The 22,372-nt window shown below is 34.6% G+C and overlaps 2 protein-coding genes across 5 annotated transcripts; both read left to right on the top strand.

Moving 5' to 3' along the window:
- The first annotated feature begins 947 nt into the window (after positions 1–947).
- Positions 948–9,599, top strand: LOC127245428 (probable helicase CHR10). 3 transcript variants are annotated; one of them, XM_051266299.1, is made up of 17 exons: positions 948–1,284; positions 1,502–1,509; positions 3,050–3,128; positions 3,239–3,399; positions 3,513–3,644; positions 4,210–4,387; positions 4,633–4,768; positions 4,974–5,091; positions 5,252–5,341; positions 5,653–5,760; positions 5,837–6,040; positions 6,757–6,882; positions 6,946–7,613; positions 8,095–8,240; positions 8,610–8,765; positions 9,116–9,230; positions 9,371–9,599. In XM_051266299.1, exons 1-17 carry the CDS (start codon positions 1,098–1,100, stop codon positions 9,399–9,401), a joined length of 2,643 nt encoding a protein of 880 aa, XP_051122256.1. In that variant the 5' UTR covers positions 948–1,097; the 3' UTR covers positions 9,402–9,599. The 3 variants fall into 3 exon arrangements, with proteins under 3 accessions (XP_051122256.1, XP_051122274.1, XP_051122265.1); XM_051266317.1 differs by having other exon boundaries at positions 1,162–1,284; positions 1,502–1,534; positions 4,210–4,318; XM_051266308.1 differs by having other exon boundaries at positions 1,162–1,284; positions 1,502–1,534.
- A 1,290-nt stretch (positions 9,600–10,889) lies between these two features.
- LOC127253635 (E3 ubiquitin-protein ligase BRE1-like 1) lies at positions 10,890–22,032 on the top strand. Of its 2 annotated transcripts, XR_007839303.1 has the most exons (24): positions 10,890–11,163; positions 11,245–11,396; positions 12,743–12,904; positions 13,334–13,421; positions 13,979–14,197; positions 14,373–14,534; positions 15,292–15,410; positions 15,530–15,589; positions 15,701–15,757; positions 15,878–16,009; positions 16,092–16,175; positions 16,293–16,412; positions 16,482–16,668; positions 16,747–16,904; positions 17,009–17,080; positions 17,324–17,400; positions 17,697–17,891; positions 18,339–18,411; positions 18,492–18,578; positions 19,722–19,859; positions 19,927–20,129; positions 20,210–20,375; positions 20,852–21,476; positions 21,878–22,032. XR_007839303.1 is itself a non-coding variant. In XM_051278371.1 (23 exons), exons 2-23 carry the CDS (start codon positions 11,292–11,294, stop codon positions 20,981–20,983), a joined length of 2,796 nt encoding a protein of 931 aa, XP_051134328.1. In that variant the 5' UTR covers positions 10,890–11,163; positions 11,245–11,291; the 3' UTR covers positions 20,984–21,501. The 2 variants fall into 2 exon arrangements, 1 of the variants encoding a protein (XP_051134328.1); XM_051278371.1 differs by lacking the exon at positions 21,878–22,032 and having other exon boundaries at positions 20,852–21,501.
- The last annotated feature ends 340 nt before the right edge of the window (positions 22,033–22,372 follow it).

Genomic DNA, 22,372 nt, shown 5'->3' with positions numbered 1-22,372 from the left:
CCAAGACAAAATATTGTGGAAATTCATTGTTGCCATTATTTTATACAATAATGGTTTTGATGGGAGTTTAGGATTCGAAATTTTCGATTTCATTGTGATTTTGACATAAAGCATAATTTAAATATTTAAATAATTAAAATACATAGCATACATATTTTAATAAAATTTTAATTTTGAAATTATTTTGAATATTAAGTTTGTCTTTCTTATTTATATTTTTTAGATGTAAAAAAAAATAAAAAAATCATAATATTTAAATAATTATATTTGACCAATGAATTTAAGTATTTATAATTATTCATTAATACTAAATTATTTTTAATTTTAAAATAAATTATAAATATACAATTACACGTCCAATTAATGTATATATAAATACAAAAAAATAAAAATGTCAAAAGTATTTTAAAAAAATATTTGTTATATTAAAATATTATTTCATTCGTCCAAATAGCCTGCAATAATTCATTTGTTAATCCATATATATATATATGTGGATCACTCAAATAAATATATATTTATCTTCAATTGTATTATTTAATTATCAAATTATATTATTTAATATTATACACTTAAATTAATGTTACACCCGAAACGAGAAAGTATTATTTTTAAACTTTGTTATAAAAATAAAAGGATACTTTAACGCGGGATAGTAAAATATTAATTCATCGTTACACTTTAATATATATAATAATATATTTATAATTTAAATAAAAAATATTTTAACTAATTATTTTTTAAACATTGTATCAAAAATAAATATATATTTTTTATATTGACTTAAAAATAAAAATAATATATTATAAATTGTAAGCATATTTACAGTATTAATAAATAGTACAATTTGAAAAAATAATTTGTTATGGACAGAAAGAGAGGTAGTACGAAAATAGTAACTCAATTAGAACAATAGTGAACATGTCAGAACATATTGACTGAGAAAATGTCTAAACTACCCTCAAATTTGTGTGCTTGAAGTTACTGCTGCCAGGTCGCATCCACGTAGGGGGTTTCCCGGCGACGGTGGCACACGGCCCGACGACGAGGATAGTAGTATAACCTTCTCACCACTGTTCCACTTCGACCGCCTGAAAATGGACTACAAGCAGAGGCTATTTGCGGCGGCGAAGTGCGTCTACGCCGCAGACTCGCGCGTTTCTGACGAAGTGTGTGTTAGCTCCTCCGCCGACCTGGAGATCACAGCGGTGCTCAAACCTCATCAAGTCGAAGGCGTCTCGTGGCTTGTTCGGCGGTACCATCTCGGAGTCAACGTTATACTAGGTATAATCATGGTTTAATCACGCTACAATGTACCGAGCAATTTGCAAGGAGACAAAAACTGTTCTGTTATTAGAAGCAATTTATTCCCCCGGAAGTTGGTTTTACTATTTTCTTCTTTGCCTCGTTTTGGTTCTATTGTTTTACCTAAAAGGTTCGTTGCTTGGAGTTTCGATTGTTTCTTCTTGTGATTGTAATTTCTGCTGCTATTCTTTTGCAGGGGACGAGGTGAGGTTTTGGTCCTGCAAACTAGGTCAACGAGTATATTCTATGCGGCACTGATTTACTCGTTTTCTTTTTGGCAGAAACTCTTATTAAAGATCTTAATACTATTTGCGATTGTGAATGAATCTAATGTTCAGGATATATGGTGGTTATATAGGCCTCTTATTTGATGAGTAATAATATGCAATTTTTGAGTTTCCGTAGAATAATTTTCACATTTTCTCCGTATAGCCTACTAACCACATTTCTTCGGTACATTCAACCTACCTGGAATGACTTCAAGTAGCTAGAGATCTCCCAAATTTGAGATTATTTTATTTTTGTTTTTGTTTTATGGTGTCAACGAAGGTCTTTTGATTTTGTGATCTATCCAATTGATGGTTGGCCAAGTTTATTTTTCAATTTTGCATCTGAGTTCAACCTTTGATCATGGTTCAGTATAAAGTGCTTTTTCGATTGCATTGAGAGTCCCATTGTTTTTTCGACTCCGGCGTTTCGTCTTTTCAAGCACCGGTGAGAGTTCCGTACTACCGTTGTTTTCGGCTCCAGCAAGAATCCTATCTTGTACTCCTTGAGAGTCAATTTTTGACTCTATTTCAGTTGAGGGCACTGCTTTTGATTATGACAGCGATTGTGGCTTCTTTTGATCTCTCTTTACAAACTCAAATATGTTATACCATTTGAGTTTGAGGGGATATTAACAAACTCAAATTTGTTATACTACTTAAATTTGAGAGGATATTAAGATATTTTAGATACTTAGTTTTAGATTTAGTATACCTAGATGTAAATTTGGTTTTATCTATAAATTAGATTATTTAGATTTGAGTCTATCATGCCTATTTATACGCCTTTATCTTCATTATGAATTATAATGCAATTTTTCAGTTTTCGGAAATTAATTTTGACACTCTCAACAGAGTAGACTCCGTATTGAGAACTTACGACACACTATGAACAATGAATTGTTGAAGGGTCCATTAAACATTTACGAGATATTCATGTTCATTTGCATTTATTTTACAAATTCTTCAGCTTGAAAAACGCTATTTACCTCTGAATACGGATTTTGCAATAGCTGTTCTAAAGTCTGACGGCATGTTTATGTGCTTTCCAAAGTTATGGAGTCACCCTTTTAGTTCTCTATTAGATATATGTCAGGAATAGAAACCGATTTAAATATGCCATTTTAGAAATACCTGTAACTTGTGTAGCAAGGACTACGAGGGTTGTTGGGAAATGGACTATCCAAATGCCTTGAACTTATGGAACTTTAAACGTGGTAAAGGCTAACTAGCGTGTCCACTCTTCCGAGTATCTTTTTTGTTGCATTTTGGAGTACATAAGAATACACTCTCTGCAATAAGTATGATGGGGAGCAATTGAGCTTTGTTGTTCAACCATTGATTTTTCCTCTCTTTAATTATTATGGATTTTTTCTCAGGAAAATAACCCATAGTTAAGGGGCTAAATTAGAAATGTAATCTTTTATAATGATTTATATCTGTCATGATATTTTGTTTATGCAAATGATTTGTTATAGATGGGGCTGGGAAAGACTTTACAGGCAGTCTCCCTGTTGAGTTACCTGAAAGTATGCCAAAAGTCTCCTGGGCAGTTCTGTAAGTATATAAATTTTCCTTGAGGTCGTTGTTTGTTCTGGAATTGCACATGAAATATGTGATTGTATGCACTCTCTCTCTCTCTATTTATCTTCCTTTGCAATCTGCAGTGGTGCTATGTCCTCTCAGTGTGATTGATGGTTGGGTGTCTGAAGTGGCTAATTTTGCTCCAAAATTGAGAGTTCTTAGTTATGTAGGAGAAAAAGAACATAGAAGGAAATTGCGTAGGGAAATGCATGAGTATGTAAAAGAGCAGCCATTGTCATCTCATGTAAGTGAGCAGTACTTTAGTTTTTGCTTTGGCATACAATTGCTACATTTGAAAGATACTTGACCTCAAACAGTATCCCATAGTTTTGTTCTGATTTGTGTTGTATCTTACAGGTCCCAGCATTGCCATTTGATGTTCTCTTGACAACTTATGACATAGCTCTGATTGATCAGGATTTTCTCTCTCAGTTCGTCTGGGATTATGCTATAATTGATGAAGCGCAGAGGCTTAAAAACCCTTCCAGTGTATGTTTGATATTTCTAAAATCCTATGAAGTTTTGATGTCGTCATAAATTGGCCTTTATATTTGGTTAATATGCTATAAGCTTAGGCTTTCAATTGACAGTCCTTGCATTATGGTCGGTTTTACATTTTATCATGAAACACATGCTATTTTTGTCTGATTTGAGGCTATGAGCACAATATTTTGACATTAATGAGCTTTAAAATTTTTCATGTTATCAAATTGTTTCGCAACTTATTATATTGTGCAAGCCATTCCTTTATCATTCACATTCTTGATGTTTCTTAAATGAGAAAGATGTGAATATTATCTCTTTGTAAACGTGGATGCCTGGCAAGTATAAAATCACATGCATAATAGGTTATGTATTAAAATATGATGAGAGTAATGGTTTCTGTAGCTGCAATCCCACAAGACTCTTGAAATCATCGATTTTTTCTGTTTTGATCTCAAATCTGCATTGACATAGGATGTGGTGACATAGTTTGGTAGTTATTATGCCATCAATTATTTGTATAGTTTCTTCTTTGTTATTATAGCCCCCCTTGTTTTCAAACTTTTTACAGGTCTTATATGAGGTGTTAGAAAAGCGGTTTGTCATTCCAAGAAAATTGCTGATGACAGGAACACCTGTACAAAACAATCTGACGGAACTCTGGGCACTCATGCATTTCTGTATGCCTAAGATCTTTGGAACAATAGAACAGTTTCTTTTTGCATTCAAGGAAGCTGGAGATACTTCATGTAAATTTTGTCATTTGTGTATGCTTATATATTGTGCTTTTGCTTTTATAAAATTTGAGGTTCTCTATCTTTATTGTTGACTCTTTGAATGATTAACTGTCGCTATTACATTCTTTGAGTTCATTGAAAAATTGCTAGGATTGACGACCTAACTCATAAGCTTGCTTTAGAGACAAATATGATATAATGAAGTGGTTTCAATCTGAAGATCCCTTCTGACATCTTTTAGTATATTCTTTGTGCAGGTCGTGATTCACAGAAAGTGATAGAGCAATATAAGATTTTGAAATATGTGCTAGGAGCGTTCATGCTTCGGAGGACCAAATCTAAACTTACTGAATCTGGAATTCTGTCACTTCCCCCTGTTACCGAAATAACTGTGTTAGTTTCCACTATAGCTGTTGCCTCTTTTAAATAGATGAAAATCCAGATAATAGCTGAGGATCCATAGGATTTGATTTATAACCAATTTGAAACTAATTTGCTCAATGTTTTGTAATGGTGTTGTTTCTGAATTATGATTGCTAGAGTTTTGGTTAAGTGTTAACTGTTAATAACCTTGATGATTCTGAAATTATTCTGTCAGAGTGGCATCTCTGTCTTCACTTCAAAAGAAGGTGTATATGTCAATATTGAGGAAGGAACTTTCAAAGCTGCTTGCACTTGCTTCTGGAACTTCCAATGCTCAGTCGTTGCATAATATTGTAAGTAGCTTTTCTTTTTATACACAATAGACTTAGACCATGTTTACTATCCAACATAAACAACCCTAGTAAACATGGCCTTATGGGATTCTCTTCTGCACAATATTGTGTATGTTAATGTCATCATCCTAACCTTGTATTATAATGTCTGCTATGTCAGGTAATTCAGCTTCGGAAAGCATGTAGTCACCCATATCTTTTTCCAGGTATTGAGCCTGAGCCATATGAGGAGGGGGAGCACCTAATTCAGGTAGTTGAACTTACCCAATTTTAATATCAAATGTGAATATCATGTGCCCACTGAGAATATGTTAGTTTCATAATAGGAAGAGCAATTAATGGTTGATCTCAAACCAAACAAAGCTGCATCTCTGTTTGCATTTTTACCTCTTTTTCTTTCCTTCTCAACTCATGTTTCTTCACTGTAGTGGTGAACTTCTGATCTAAGATCAACTCATTCAGAAGCTGCACAACTTTGGGCATATCACTTAATCATTCTTATTTTCCTGGTTAAGCATGTGCGATGCTACTATATTTTTACTTGAACTTATTTTTCTTCAGTGCAGTGGTAAACTTTTGATCTTAGATCAACTACTTCAGAAGCTGCACAATTCCGGGCATCGAATTCTGTTGTTTGCTCAGATGACTCATACACTCGATATATTGCAGGTGAATATTGATCTACTTTTTACTTAGCATGTTCTGTACCATCTGGAGCCTTATGCTATGTGTTTATATGATACAGGACTTCTTGGAGCTGAGAAAATATACGTACGAGCGCCTTGATGGTTCAATTCGAGCAGAGGAACGTTTTGCTGCTATTAGAAGTTTCGGCCTGAAAACTGTCCCAAATAATGCGCATGCAGATGCTTTTCAGAATAGTCCATTTGTTTTTTTGATTTCCACCCGTGCTGGTGGTGTGGGGTTAAATCTTGTGGCTGCTGATACAGTGAGTTTTTTATATTTAATTCCTTTTTTTAAACAAAATATCCCCTGCTTTCTTGCTCAGCTATCCTCATAATACAATTGTTGAATTTTGGGTGATGCATTGCTGTATATATTTTGATATTGACAAGGGAACTTGCTATCTCTGGATAGTTGTCATTGTTGTTGATATGTTTAAATGAGATGGAAATAATGCATGGACTAACTAGTTGTTCAATTAAGTGGTTGAATTTTGCACAATAATGAGAATTTCATTTTGGGTATTCTACTTCTGTAATTGATTGACACTTTACATGTTTGATATCGGTAATGATTATCAGCATATTATGCGTTATAGTTGGAGTATATGCCATTATGTAAGCACATTAAACAAAAATATATGTTTGTGATGATCCTTCCAGGAACTGCTGCAAAGCTTGACTTGGGTTTTATGACATGCACCTATAATTTGTTTGGTCATGTAAATGTTATGTACATAGCCGTATAACTCAGGGATTCATTGCTACATTATAGTAGTATCCTGATAAATTTGATGGTGAATGGTTTTAAAAAAAGAGACGAAATGCTAAAGTGTGATGTGACTGTATTTACTTTAGGTTTCCAGTTAGCCATGCTTGATTTTTTTTTTGGCTGATTATTGGTTCTGTTGTTGTGGAGTGGTTGATATTGATGAGTATTATTGTTCTTTGTAACAAATTGTGAGCATTCGACACTATGCAGGTCATATTTTATGAGCAAGATTGGAATCCCCAAGTGGATAAACAGGCTCTTCAACGTGCACACAGGATTGGTCAAGCTAAACATGTTTTGTCAATAAATTTGGTTACAGGACGCACAGTTGAGGAGGTAAGATAGAAAGAAGATTTTATATAATCTTAAATTTCCTATTCTGATATGGAGCTGATGTAGGTTATTATGCGTAGAGCTGAAAGGAAGTTACGGCTGAGCCGTAATGTTATAGGAGATGATGTCTTGGATAATATCGGAAGTGATATTGAAAGAGCTGATTCTGGTGATTTGAAATCGGTTATGTATGGGCTACATTGTTTTGATCCTTCTGATATGAATATAGAAAAATCAGATGATCAATTGGATGAAGATGGAGTGGTTGGTTTGGCTGAGAAGGTTGTTGCATCCCGCCATAGGTTGCAAACTGATGTGGGTGACAGGAAGTTTGAGATCAATCCAATGGATCGAGTTAATAGTCATGATATATTCATGCAAAAGGATTCTGAGTATATCGACTTAAACCCTGACCTTGATGAGGCTTCATACAGGTCATGGGTTGATATGTTTAAGCAATCCTCACCAGCAAATGACAGTGATATACTGAAAATTGGAAATGGAAGACGCACACTGGATGAGAAACATCTTAAAGCTGATGCTGCCCGTAAGAAAGCGGAGGAAAATAAGCTCTCTAAATGGGAAGCTCTAGGATATCATTCTTTGGCTGTCCGCACTCTTGCCAACCCAACCAATCAGGATGTGATGTCAGATTCAGGCTCAGTTGCTTTTGTTTATGGGGATTGCACAGACACTTCAGCCGTCTGTCCTTCTGAACCTACTATTATATTCAGGTCATATTCTGTCACGATCTCTTCGTTATGTTTGCTGCTGCTCAATATCTCTCAAGTGTTTGTGTTTTTTTTTTTTTTTTTTTTTTTTTCTTGTGGTTATATCTAAGTACTTTTGATGCCGTACTCTCATGTAATTACTAAATTTAAGCCGCTTTATTTACCTTGAGTCCTAGCATTTTCTAGTTAACTTCCAGTTTTTCACCATATGCATGTTGTTTGAAGTTGTTTACCTAATAATTTTTAAAGGAAAGAGCTATGCTCTCTCTCTCTCTATATATATATATATTTACCTATATGTTATTTAGTTGTGATCTTTTAATTGGATGGAATGGAAAATATGCCTATCACTTACCGACATTAGGCTGAGAATCTAGTTTTGTGTACCATCTGAAGCTTTTATTATGGTTATTGGCTATTGTTTTGTGTTAGAGCTCTCTGATATGTGTGATAGATATTGATTTGTTAAAAACTCTTTATGCAGCTGTGTAGATGATTCTGGAAATTGGGGTCATGGAGGCATGTTTGATGCATTGGGTAGGGTTTCAGCTGCTGTTCCGGCTGCGTACGAGCGAGCTTCAGAATTTGGGGATCTACATATGGGTGACTTGCATCTAATAGATATTAGTGGTTAGTTCCAACTTGTTTTAATTCAAGATTCACAGACAACCAAATGTCTGCTAAAGCAGAAAATTTCACAATGCATGGATTATTGTATAGTATGTTGTTCTCAAGTTGAAGACGAATTCCATTGTGTTCTAATACCATGGTTGTGTCGAACGGACACCTTTTAGCACTAGTGCAACCTTCTGAGCCTTATTTATTTATTTTATCACTTTGAAGTAATTTATTTTGTTTCTTGAATAGTTTCATAGACAATTCGATCATTGGTATCTTCCGAGTGGCAACCTTAGCTAATTGCCATTCTTCAGTTGCTTATTTTATTTTATCTTAATCTTATTACTTTATTCTTACTCAGCTTCATGACTAATTATGCAGAACAACAGGGGAACCTGAGAAATACATCCCAGTGGGTGGCTTTGGCAGTTGTACAATCATATAATCCCCGACGGAAAGTACCTCGCAGCAGTATCTCAATTGATGATTTGGAAGTTTGCCTTGAAAAAGCATCATCTTGTGGTGCTCAAAATTCTGGTACCAACTCCTTGCCCAATAGTTTATCCTTAGCAATCATAGGTTATGTACAATCATACTGGTCTTGTGTTCTCTGATTCCAACCATTTGAGGATGAACAAATTGGATTTTCCATGTTCTTGTCCAACAAATTGTATAGTTCAAAGCTTTTTATCAAATAGCCAATTTCAATCTAAAGTAGTTGGTTTAGTTATTTGGGCTTAAAAGTTTTGAAAGGCCTGCTTTTTATTGAATTGGAAACATTAACACCTGAGTTACAGAAATGATTTTAAAGCAAATTATTTTTCAAAATATTGTAGTCAGCTAATAATCTAAATTTGGCTGATGAAATCTGCCTCTCTTTTTCATAGCTTCGATCCACATGCCGCGAATTAATTACCAGGATAGTTCAGACCGGTCCGAATGGTATACTGTGGAACGACTTCTACGGAAATATGCAGCCTTGTATGGCATAAAAATTTATGTGTACGGCTCTCTCTCTATCTCTCTCTTTGTTTGGAAGTGTTGTAAATATCTAAAATGGCATCATAGATGGATTCCAAAAGTTGAAGAAATGAGTGATATGTTGTTGATGCTCACTCATGCTTGTAACATTTTTTCTGCAGATATTACTTCCGACGTGGTGCATCAAGCTAAACATCTGAAGGTGTTGTATTGTTATGCACTTTGGGTTTATTTGCAGTTGCAAGTGTTTTTATTATTATTACTATTTTTCATTTTTTTTGATTTTTTTGTTGTGTAGGTATAAAATAAACAATATTATATTCCTTTTGCCCAGTTTTGTACAGTTGTGATTGACTAGATTTGAGATTTGTTTGTTCAACTTTTAGATATTTTATATATATATATATATCTATAATTTAGATAAACAACATATAATACATTCGTTTGTTTATAATTAATTTTTTTTTTTTTATATGTAACATTATATTATATGCTGTATTTATATAATATTAATATAAATGATGTGTATTGTGAAAAAATACAAAGAAAATAAAAACACAAAAATACGCCATAATAGAAAGCTTACTTTCAAGAAAATGTAGCGTGTTTGATTATTTTTTTTTTCAAATAATTTTTTTCATTATTTACTATAAAAAAAATGTTACTATATCAAAATATTATTTACACAAAATATTAAAATCAATAATCAAAACTCAAATTTAAACCTCGCAACAGTAGTTTTAACCATCCCATAATTAGGTATCCTATTAGTATTAGTATCATATTGAGATATTGAGATAGTAGGAATAAAGTAGAAATAACTAAAATAAAATAAAGTATCGTGTGATAGTACATTAAAAAGAAAAAATGAATACGTTACAGATTAAAATAAAAAAATAAATAATTTGTTATGAAACGAAAAAAGTATAAAAATAAAAATATAATTTGATATTTAAAAAAATTATAAGAGTAAAGGTTTGTTAGGTTATAGTTTGAAATTAACTTGAAATTGAGTAATAATTGAAATTTCTATCTAAATAACATTCCAATGTGATATTTTATATAAAAAATAATATATTTTTTTAGTAAAATTACATCCTATATAAATAGAAAATAATTCTGTTTTATCGTCACATTATTATTTTTATAAAAAAAATAAAAGTAAAATTGTCTTTGTATATATCATTTGTATACATTTTAATAAAATAATAATATACCTAAATTCACATTAGAAAAAAAAATGAGAAAATCACCGGAGGTAGAATTTTATCAACAATTATCCTACATGAATAATGGTATTTTTTATTTGAAATAAAAACAGCACACCTTAACAAAAGTTTAAATCAAACACAACCTTACAAACGCATCTAAATTAATAACTTGGACCATTCCTGGGCCCAATAAGCTCTGAATTGGGCCAAAGACCTATTCATTAAATACAGTATTTATTGCTCCTGGCGCCATGCCAGCAACTAACCAAATAAACTCTGGAGGGTCTTTTAGTCATATCCGTTCCTAAGCAGACACGTCGGCGGGACCATTGGCAGCATGACGTTGTGATGAGGCATATCGCGAAATGTCCATTTTGCCCCGACGCATTTACTAAAATCCCTATCTGCTCTCGACTCATAAAAGCAATTTCCCCGCGCGCGCTCTCTCTCTCCTCCCCTTCTCACTCTACAAAATACAAATTCATGTTGTCGTCTTTCGAAGTTGCGTTTCAGTGTGCTGTGCGCTTCTCGTTTTTCGAGCTGTCAGGTTGGTTGCCGCTTTATTTAAAGCACTGGAGGGGGTGGAAACTGGAGGCGCAGTAGGTTCTGTGAATTTTGACGTTGCCCTTGCCCCGACCAGTTGAGGTTGCTTGCAGGCATTGATTTCATTCGCCGCTGGGAAATCCATGATCCATTTATAAGTCTCAGTTGTTTCTTGATTTAGGGCTTGTAATTCTGTATAGGTTAGTCTGATTTCTTTTTCCTGCTTGTTGAAATGTTCTGGGAAATGTGGAATTTGATCTTGTAAATTTTTTTGTTGATAGGTTGATTGGAAAGTGAAGATTCTACGGTTTTGAGGTGCGGCTTTCCGATGGGTAGCAGAGGTAAATCTAGTAGGAAACGACGTCACTTTAGTTCCAACTCGCCGGCTGCAGGCAAGAACCAGTCTTCGGCTCCGTTGTCTGAGGAGAAAAAGGTGAGGCTTGTTTTTGGCTTTGTTCTTTCAAAATTTGCGAGATTACGATTTTATTGAGCTAGGGTATATGAATTGAGTGCAATGAGGATGTCTTTGGGACTTTGGGTAGTTACTGGAAGGACCTGTTTACTCCCTAGCAGGGAATGTTAATCAGTTGTGAGAATCACTGAACTCATCAGCGATCTGGGATGAACTTTTGTGCTGTCTCTGAACGTATATTGGTAGTGGCCCTGATGCAATGTGGGTATCCATTTAACCCTAGCCTGAAGTATCTAGATTGAGCAAGACGTAATATATGTATTCCATGTGTAATTGTGTTGTGTATTGTGTAATGCTTTGAGAGTTTTGGTTTCAGATTTTGGGATTCTTGTTTCTAATGCATTAGAAAATTGTCTTATGGAAAATTGTGGTCTCTGCATGTTCCAACGATTTTGCGTGTCAGCACTCTTCATTTTCCGCAGATCGAATGTTTCGAAACATGACGTCATATCTATCTTACTTTTTTCAATTTGTGATTTTCATAGTGGCCTTTTTGGTCGACTTAGTTTGTTACCGTTGATGAATATTTAATGCTACTGGGAAGATATTTTGGCATTTTCGAAGAGAACTAGGTGAAAGCATATTATTCCGTAGATAATTCTGAGCTTTTAAGTAGCTGAGTATCCTATTCTGGAAAATAAGATATTTGGGTCCTACATCATAATGAAGGGTGAACATATCAAATGCTTGCTCTGTGGAACATTACTTGCAGTCTGTTCGGGTGTTGATTGCATGAGAAAATTGTGAGTTGTCTGATGAAGGTTTTGATCTCTTTGGCTTATCTGCCATTATGCTTCTACTTGGTTTTATATGACATCATTGAAACATTTTACAACATAATGATAAAAAATTTAATGCACGTGGATCTTGAATAACTTGTCCTTGCTTCTATTCTTATTTTCGGAAAACTAATTCTTATTGTGCACGTGGCGTGAAGGAGTAAAGGTTTATACTTGGAATGATGACTTTATGCTTGAATCTGAGTGGTTATAGAAGTCATGGAGTAATTGGTTGGGTGATCTTTATGGTCGTACCTTTTGATTCGTTAAATGTTACACGTGTGCATGTGACACTGTTGCCAGGCAGCCACCTTCTTTGTCCAAAAAAGAAAACAAACTCTGTTGCCATTAATTATTTTTTGGTAATCCTATGATGCAATATTCCTTAGTCTTCCGAGACTTTTGACGTATTATTATTATTTTTTTTCAACTTATCAATTATGGCCTAGATGCGATACAGATACAATATATCTTGCTACATTTGAGCCCTTAAACAGACATGATAATTCAAAAGCATTCATGATGCAGCTAGATGCAGCCGTACTTCAATTCCAGAATGAAAAACTCACTCAGAAATTAGAAACTCAGAAGGTTGAGTTTCGGGCTCTTGAAGAAAAGCTGCATCAGTTGGACTATAAACAGCAGTTGCATGAGCAAACCTTAGCTGCTGTCAATAACTCATGGGAAGAGGTACGTGGTTTTGGTTTTGGTTCGGGTAATTTATTTTTTTACTATGCAACTGCTCCATTGCATTGGAGCTTGGCTGCTCCTACTTGGCCTCTTTGTTATTGGCTGTCATTACTCAGCCTCCATCTTCATGCCCCGACCAGTTTTTCTTGCTTTGATATAAGACGAAGTCATTTTAATTGCTTTGTTGCACTTGTTTAGGGCTGCTATCCATTCAATTAATTTGATGATGGGCATGTTTTTGGATTCCTGTAGTTTCCTTTTTCTCATGTGCATTCACAACGTTTCTACAAATAGATTTATAGATCATCCTCTCCAGGTAGGAAAAGTGTAGAATGTGTATTTGAGAAGCAGGCGATCCTATAAATTTAGAATGTTTTCAGCTTTATGCTTTCCCTTTGATTGTGATCTATTCACTCCTATTTATACCAGGTGGCTGGTGACTTGGAAACTCAGTCAAGTCGCATATTGGAATCTACGAAACATGTGAGAGATTTTGAATGCCACCAACTCAAAGATGGTAAGTATTATACTAATGTATATCCAAATGGATTATTATTAGTGACACTTGCTTTGCATGCCTGATTTAATTGTACTTATCCCAAACTTATTATAGAAATAATATTATTATTTTCTTTCACCCTGTATAATCATTTTGCAATTTTCTTTTCCTGGAAATCATTTATTGTTTTGATGTTTAGCAATTTCAATTTGCTCAGTGACTAGTGCTATATGCATGGGCTACAAGATTCTAATTAGCATACTCACTATCTAATGCTCTACATAATAACACCTAAATTGAATGTTGTTCCTCTTAGAAAGCAGAGGAAAAGCCACACATACCTTAATCACCAGCATAGCGATTAATCATGAGGCTATGCTGTAAAGTAGAACAGAAAGTCTTTGCACTTAACCTGTAGCAGTTGTAATCCGTTGGCTTATTTCTGCAGGAAATTGAAATACACCTAAGTTCCTGCACAGCCTTCTTGGCATCTAACTGTCACTGAAGTTTTATTGGTCTATACATTTCTATTTTTCTATTATTTTATTTTCAAAGGAATTTGATGATTTTGTTAGGTGGCAATTCACCTCAAGAAGATGCTTTGTTAAGCCGCGTCTTAGAAACTGGTGCAACTGAAAGTAGCTCGCCCAGCACATCAGTAAACACAATTGAAGAAGATAGAAAGATAGAATGGCCAAACAAGACACTCCATAATATTGTTTCTTCTTTTGATGAGCTGAATGGTCTGAAGCATAGACTGCACAATGCATCTTTGAAAGCGATCTCACCTAATTGTAAGTTCATGTAAATGAGCTAGAGCTATATTTTGTGAACTAGTTCTAATTCCTTGTAATCTTTGAAAATTTTATCTTTATTACTGTATATACTCACCTGGCTGTAACTTCCATGTTTTCAAAGTTAACCATGGATTTATTTCTTACTTTTATTATGTGCTGCAACTCATTGTAGTCCCGAGTGAGAGGGAGGTTTCTTCAGATCTGCAAACTGAGGTTAAAAAACTTCGGATGATGGTTCTCAAGCTTCACTTGGAACATAGATCCCTGGCCAAAGAAGTACAGAGCCACAGAGATATTGATGCAAGGAACAAAGCTTCTTTAAAGCATTTGGAAGGTAGTTCATAGGGATAGGTCTCAACCTTTTTCTCTACTGCATATTAGTTCAGTTTTTATTTTCCTTATTTTACTGCAAATCTCTGGAACTACTTCCACTGGTCATCATTTCCAATGGTATTTATTCTCCATCTAGTTTGTTTGCTGAAAATGGTTCTAGCCTCTTTGCTTCTCTTTCTCTATTTTGTATATATATTTTTTTTCAACTTTTGAACCCTGTTTCCTATCACATGTCTTCACAAGGTGTGAGTGATTATTATTTTTCCAACTGTCCTGCAATACGGCTCTTCATTCATGCTTCAATTACAACTTATTATATAGTAATTAGCATGAAAACATATTGAATCATTTTCAGTTGAGAAGTAGGATTTGACAATATATCTTAAAAGATATTACTGGATCTTACTTCCTGCCTGCTTTAAATATAGTTTGTGCAACAAAAGTTCTCGCTCATCTTGTGGCCCAAGAAGAATATTTGTGTTAAAAGCTACCTTACATTGGAGTTTCTGTTACTGTTTTAGAGAAGTTTAACTATCTTCCAGTGGTTTACACATTGCTTCCTCTGGCTCTATAGTGGGTATTGCTTCAGTCTATTTCCATACAATTTACTTTTTAGTAGGTACATCCAAAATGTGAGCCTACACGCCCTTTCAATAATGATATTGCATTATGCCTTTTATTTTATAAAAGCAGGCTCGTGTTAGTTATTTTATGATTCTTGAATATGTTTTGACAATTTTCTAATGTTCCATTTAAAGGAGAATTAGAAAGTACACTTGCTGAATTGCAAGAAAGTAACAATAACTTGGAAATTCTAAAGGCTGAACAAGTTTCGGAGAAGGCACTTGTCCTTTATCAGAATCAGGGAACTGAACAGGTAACTAGTGAATTTGAAAATACACTTTCTTTTCATGTTAGTTATTGTGATAAATCCATGAATTAGAAAATACACTTGCTGAATTGCAAGAAAGTAACAATAACTTGGCAAATCTAAAGGTTGAACGAGATCATGAAAAGGGTGCGCTTGTCCTTTATCAGAATGAAGGAAATAAGCAGGTAATTAATGAACCAGAAAGTACACTTTCTTTTCATGTTGTGATAAATATGTGAATCAGAAAAATACACTTTCTGAATTGAAAAAGTAATAATAACTTGGCAATTTTAAAGGGTGAACGAGATTTGGGGAAAGCACTTGTCGTTTATCAGAATCGAGGAAATAAGCAGGTAACTAATGAATTAGAAAGGACGCTTTCTTTTTCATGTTGGTTATTGTGATAAATGCATGAATTAGAAAGTACACATGCTGAATTGCAAGAAAGTAACGATAAGTTGGCAACTCTAAAGGTTGAACAAGATCAGGAAAAGGGTGCTCTTATCCTTTATCGGAATCAAGGGAATAAGCAGTTAACTATTCACAAATCAAAGGATAAAGAGAGGGATTTGCAAGACATGGAATCCTCACTGAAGGAGCTATTGGTATTACATGAGTTTCTTTTCATGTTGGTTATTGTGATAACTACAAATAAAATGGATAATATAGCTTTGTGTTTCTATGCAGCACCAATCTGCATGTCGACTGCACCAGCTCAACCAGCTTCATGTGGAAAGGTTAGACATGTTACGCCGCGTAGCAGATCTGCAGGTTAGATGGCTTTACTTCAGTTGCTTTCAATTCAAGTTTCTTTTTCACCTTTTCGTAATTGTCTTCCGTTATTTATTTATATTTTTCATTAAAGCTTGGGAAAATTGTGCTTTACAGAACCATGCAAAGAATGTTAAACATATTAATTCTACTCAAGCATTTCGCTCGATGAAAGATCAAGCGGAAAAGGCTAAATCTGATGCAGTCAAGTATCATGCTTTTACTGTTAAATCACAGGTATTTGGTTATTAATTCCAATTCTTTCACAATATGTTTGGAGTCATTATTGGCTTTGTTAACCTCCAGATTGAGAGAGAGAGTATTTACTGGTGGGACAAAGAGAGGCATTTGCACAAGGAATTACTTGAAGCTCTTCATCGGATCTCAGCACTTTCTCATTCCAAAATTAGTGACTTGGAAATAGAGATACGTAGATACGTTAAAGAGAAAGACCTCATTGTGGCTAAATTGAAAAATGCATCTAAAGAACCTGGTATAAACCTTCTTTTTAAAAGAAAGAATGATTCCTTTATCTCCCCTGTTTGACTGTAAGAATCTGTCATTGACACAGGGAGAAAAGATATTCCGGGGCTCAAAGCTTTAGCTTCATCATTTCCTGAGAAAATGCGCAGCATGCAAGATCAGTTAGCTAAACACAAGGAGACTGCTGCAGGACTTCATTGTTTGCAAGCTGAGGTTGAATCCCTCACTAATATCCTTAATCGGAAGGTGCAGTTATTTTGCATTGATTGGCCAGTGTTTCTGCCATTTCCTTTCCATGTGTATCGTTTGTCTGAAGTTATATGAATTTACTTACTTGCGCATGTGTGCAGGCTAACGAATGGGATATTCTGACTTCAGGATCGGCTCAGCAAAATGCTGAAGTGAAAAACCTGAAATTAAGGGTATGTGCTGTCAATCTAATTGCACAGGGACTAGGATACGAATCTTATTGCATTATGCTAAGTTGATACTACCAGTCTGGCCTTACCACTTTTACCATATAACAGTAGGTTGTAGCCTGAATTTTAATGCCAATAGATTTAGATCAGGAAGGGGTACCAGAAAACAGAGGAACATCTGCAGGCTTGTTTTGGAAAGTGGATAGAATTGATTAGAAAGTTCAATCTTTTGGTGTGTGGATGCAGATCACTTGCCTAGAGAGCACAGCAGCAGACCTGAAGCGTTTTCAGGAAATGTATGCACATGCATCGGCAGACTCAAGGTTAGTATTCCTCAGTTTAATGACCTTTTTGTTGGATCATGTTTTGTTTTTCATTAATCTACTCTCAGTACTTTGACTTAGTTATTAGGATTATATTTTATGCCTCTGTTCTAAATTAGTTAAGTTATGCTTAGTGTTGTTTTGGGGACCTTATTTAGGCTGTCATTTTACTTCCAACGAGATTCAGCTGTGCTAAATACTTATTTTTTAAGTATTTGTACATATTTTTTCATGTCCATTACAACAAGTTCCTATCTAATGCATCTCAATATTGTTTTTTGTTTTCAACCATGTAGGGAAGTTGAAGAAGCGCGAGACTCTGAGCTGAAGGCATGGGCTCATGTTCAGGGCCTTACATCTTCTCTTGATGAGCGTAATTTGGAGTTGCGAGTTAAAGTTGCAATTGAAGCAGAAGCAAAGTCCCAGCAGAGATTAGCCACTGCGGAGGCTGAGATTGCTGAATTGAGACAGAAACTAGAGGCCTCTAAAAGGTTGGTTTCTTTCTTTTGCCTTGAGGTGAAAGTTGTGCAGTCTGAAAGACTACTTTACTTTATGATCATCTTGTGCTGTTGCTGCTTCATCTGTTTATTTAGTAGGGTATATTGAAAATATTGGAAAACATTAAAATGGCAGTAGACTTAAATGCAAAAGTATAAATATTACATCTGCACAAAGACCCGCAATGATATTTATTGCTATCATAATGTGAGTTTCCTTGATGATATTAATGTGAAAGAAAAATGTACCTGGAAAAGGAATCATAATATAACTTATAAGATTGTATTGTATATCAATATAATTGCTTGTTGGTTAGAGTGGTCATAGCATATAGGTATCGCTTTAAAGATTATCAATGTCTGAATTGAATTGGGGCATAAGAAAATCTAATGTTTGTAAACATTATATCAAGTAGAATTTGAAAATATTTCTCATTTCAGGGAAAAAGCAAAACTTTCCAATGTCCTAAAATCCAAAACGGAAGAAACTGAGGCGTATATTGCAGAGATAGAGGTAAGCTTATATTTGATTTGTCATAATCTATGAATCCTCTATAACGCATCTTCAAGGTAATTTCCCTTTATTTTCGACAGACTATTGGGCAGGCATATGATGACATGCACAATCATAACCAGGAGCTTCTACGGCAAATCACTGAGAAAGATGACTATAATGAAAAGGTTAATCCCGTAATCCCTCAAATTGCATCTAATAAAATGCATTTAGTGATTTTCAGCCTCGCTTGAATCAAATTCCATGAAAGTTTCTAATATAGGATGACCTTATCTACCTTGTAACTTAGTTTTTTGACAGCACAACTTCCCAGTTCAATTCTTTGTTTTTAAGGCAATTTCTATATGATGGTCCTCCAGAGTCCTAACTTTTGATCATCTCATGCTTATTGTGTATATTTGATAACCATTTGTGGATGAATACTTGAGTATGGTTAGAAAAAATGTGTTAAATCCTTTGATCAATTATTTTGTCTTAAGTCAGTACAATCATTTTGGAATGTATGAAAACATTACACTCCAAACAGATTTTCTTGTATTGTTCAAGAGAATGCGGGATGCTCCTTTATGTTTTTGCTGTGCTTCGGTTTTTGTATCAGCCTTGGTCATGTAATATTTCCTCATATACTTACTCTTATCAGTGGTGAATGCAATGGGTTAAAGAGTTGGGGAGCCTTCTATTAAAAACTAACAGTTCTCTTGAATAGCTTGTGCACTAACTAAAATTATATCCCCTTACTTAGAAGTCATTGAGGACAACTTTGTTAGCATCTTCAAGCTCATCTACCATCTGCATGTCTTCATCCTCGGATGATATACTATTGGAATGGAGGTATTGCTTCTTGTTAGTGTTGCTTTTCAAGAGGGTTTCGTGAAGTGCCTTTCACAAACACGCTTTCCTTCAGTTTGAACCAAACCAAGTAGGAGAGTGAGATTGAAAGTTTAGCAAGAAAGCTGAGACAGACAGGAAAATCATTATTTTCTTTTGCATTTTTAGTTCCATTTTCTTTTTGCTATTGTATCAGCAACATTTGATTCTTCCAAAATTCAATCCTAAGTCAAGAAAACTCCATTCTTATAATCTCCCAGAAAATCATGACCTTAACTGTTAGATACAGGGCTACATAGAATTGGATTTGCTTCCCTCCTTCCCGTTGAAGAGTTTGTTTAGTTACTAGTTAAAGCTGAAAATCTGCAATAAGGTTTGGGTGCATCACGATACAATTTGTTAGATCCATAATGAGATCATGTTTATATTCGGTGTATTATTGTTCATAATGTCAAATCATTCATTTTGTTTCATTTTTTCAGCTTGTTATAGAGGGTGCACGTGCAAGACAGTTGGAAGATGCTCTGCTTGTGGAGAAGAATATGTTGGAGAAAGCTGTACAGCCGACTAGAAAAGTAGTTACTTCTGGCGACTTTAAAGTTGGTAGAGTTGGGAATCAGGTAATATGATGTACTAATGCAGTGTAGATTACTATCATTTGTCATGCTAATGATACTTTGCCTGCAGTTGAAAGCCTTGAGAGATCACCTGAAGAGAGTTGCTGAAGATGACATCTACAAAGCTGATACTATGGAACTTGTTCAAACAAGATTGTTAGATACAAAGAAATCCTCTCAGCAACTTACGAGCACACTTGATGAAACACAATCCCAGGTAGAAAGAAGCCGGGGATCTCTCACTGATGTGCAAATACAGAGAGAGAAGAATAGGTGAACAGAATTATTTTTTATGCTCATTTCCAGTTGATTTAAAGCTCATATACTTATATGAGGCATATCTCTCCAATTAGGTTTAGGAACAAAAGGGTAGAAGAGGATCTAGATGATCTGAGGAGTAAGGTTCAACAACTAGAATCACAAGCTCAGAGTTCATCCGTTAATGAAAAGCTTCAACAAGAACTCAAGGGATACAAAGAAATTCTGATATGCAGTGTCTGCAATGATAGGCGCAAAGAGGTATTTTCCTGGTTTCATTGAAAGTATATTTATGGGCTTTTATTTGTGTTGGATATTTGCGTGTTAGATATTTCCCTTCCTTTTATTGGAGTGTAAAAATAAATTTATATCAAATAATACGAATATGGCATACCTCATATTATAAATGGTAGGGATCTTATGTTCAAATTCCTACCATTTCCAATTTATGAAGTAAGTGTTTTACTTTACATTGGCAATTATATGAAAAGAAACCTTCTATTTGTATATAGAGTTAACTCGGTTTGTACGACACATTCTTCAACCTCAGGAAGATGAGCAACTGACTCTTTGAAAAGTTGTTTTGAGTTACTTTAGTCCTGAAAATGGATTCCTTATGTTTATTCTGTTTTAACGTTGTAACATCAGTATTCATTCTAGTTGATGAGTTTCTTCGGCTAACTTGTATATTCTGCTACAAGATTACTGTCAGAGAACATAACAAGTTTTCTTCGCAGGTGGTTATCACGAAATGCTACCATTTATTTTGCAATGCTTGCGTGCAAAGAATTTTGAACACACGACATCGCAAGTGCCCTGCTTGTTCTGCTAGCTTTGGCGCCAATGATGTCAAGCCCGTGTACATCTGATCTGGATTCTAGAAGCTTCTTTGCATTGATTCATGCACCTTCACATCTCCAAGAGATCAGCCTCTCAGTCAATGCTTGTGTGGATGAGATGCTTCTATATATTGCACAAACGTCAATATACACCCATTGTCCTCATGAGATCCATTGGAGTCATAAACATCAGAATTAGTTAAGGTCCAAATGCAAATTTGCATATTATTATGGATCTGACGATTCTGGATTGTTGCTGATCAATTATTTTATTTATTCTCTAGTATTTATAGATTAGATCCCGCTCCAGGGAACCTTCAGATTGTAAGTATTTAAGGCGTTTTGTGAGCATATATGTAGTAGGAAGAACCACAGTTTACAAATTAATCTGAACTATGGGTATATCCTTATATGTAGAAATTTATATTTTGTCTCAGTCCTCCAGCTTCTGTCAAATATGAGCTGATTTTTAGAGACAGGAAATGTAGGACACTTAAGCAGAAGCCTGTCAATGCAATTACAAGTAAGTATATGCTTTCTTGAGTTTAACTGAATTTCTCGACATTTTATTGAGAATGCTGCTTAGCTCGATGGTTATTTACTATTGTCGAAGCATATCACATATATTTGTTTCTTTCTTGTAGCATAGTTGCAAAAGTATGCGTAGTAATACTTGATGTTCTATCAATATAATGACAATGGTATGTGTGAAATGTCTACACTAAGAATGCTGAGATATGAATTTGAAGTACATTTTGTGGGGTGAAATGTGCAATAATAGCTTAGGGCCAACCTTAACCATGCTTTTCCTCGCGAATCGATCTTTTATTTTTCATTTGCAATAAATCATGCAATTTCATGCAATAACTCCAAAATGAAAAAGGTTGCAATAATTTCTTGAACATCATAGTTTATGTTGTGCAGGATGGATGGATCTCCTTCTTGGATTTTAACGGCGTAAAGGGGAAAAGGAAAAGGAAAAGGAAATGTCATGGCACGGTATGTGTTATTAATCATTCATGTTTGTACAATCTAAATGGTCCCCAAGCTTCCCATTAGGGTTCAACAAGTCTTGAGGAAAGCTTTTCAATGATTATTCTTATTTATTTATATGATCCTTTGGCAGTTGATAATTAATTGCTTTTAGCAACCAATGAATTAATTTGTGATTGTGATTGATCATTGCTTGTACCATCTATCAACTATGGACTGGTCTATGTTTCTCCAGCCTTGCATTCACACTTCTTAATTGTGGCTTCTATAATGTGGTGGTGTGAGTATTATATACATATATGTTTGTATGTATATATGTATATGCATTTATATAAGTTTTATAGCATGTTTGTATGAAATAAGGTTTGTAATGTTGTTCTTAAATTTGAGTGGTTATATGATTGTGTAGTAGTGGCCCTTTTTGTC

The sequence above is a fragment of the Andrographis paniculata genome, unplaced genomic scaffold, assembly GCF_009805555.1.
Source record: "Andrographis paniculata isolate CXL003 unplaced genomic scaffold, ASM980555v1 Contig10END, whole genome shotgun sequence".
Lineage (NCBI taxonomy): Eukaryota > Viridiplantae > Streptophyta > Magnoliopsida > Lamiales > Acanthaceae > Andrographis > Andrographis paniculata.
Note: the sequence above shows the minus strand (reverse complement) of the source record. Positions and strands in the feature narration are given on the sequence as shown.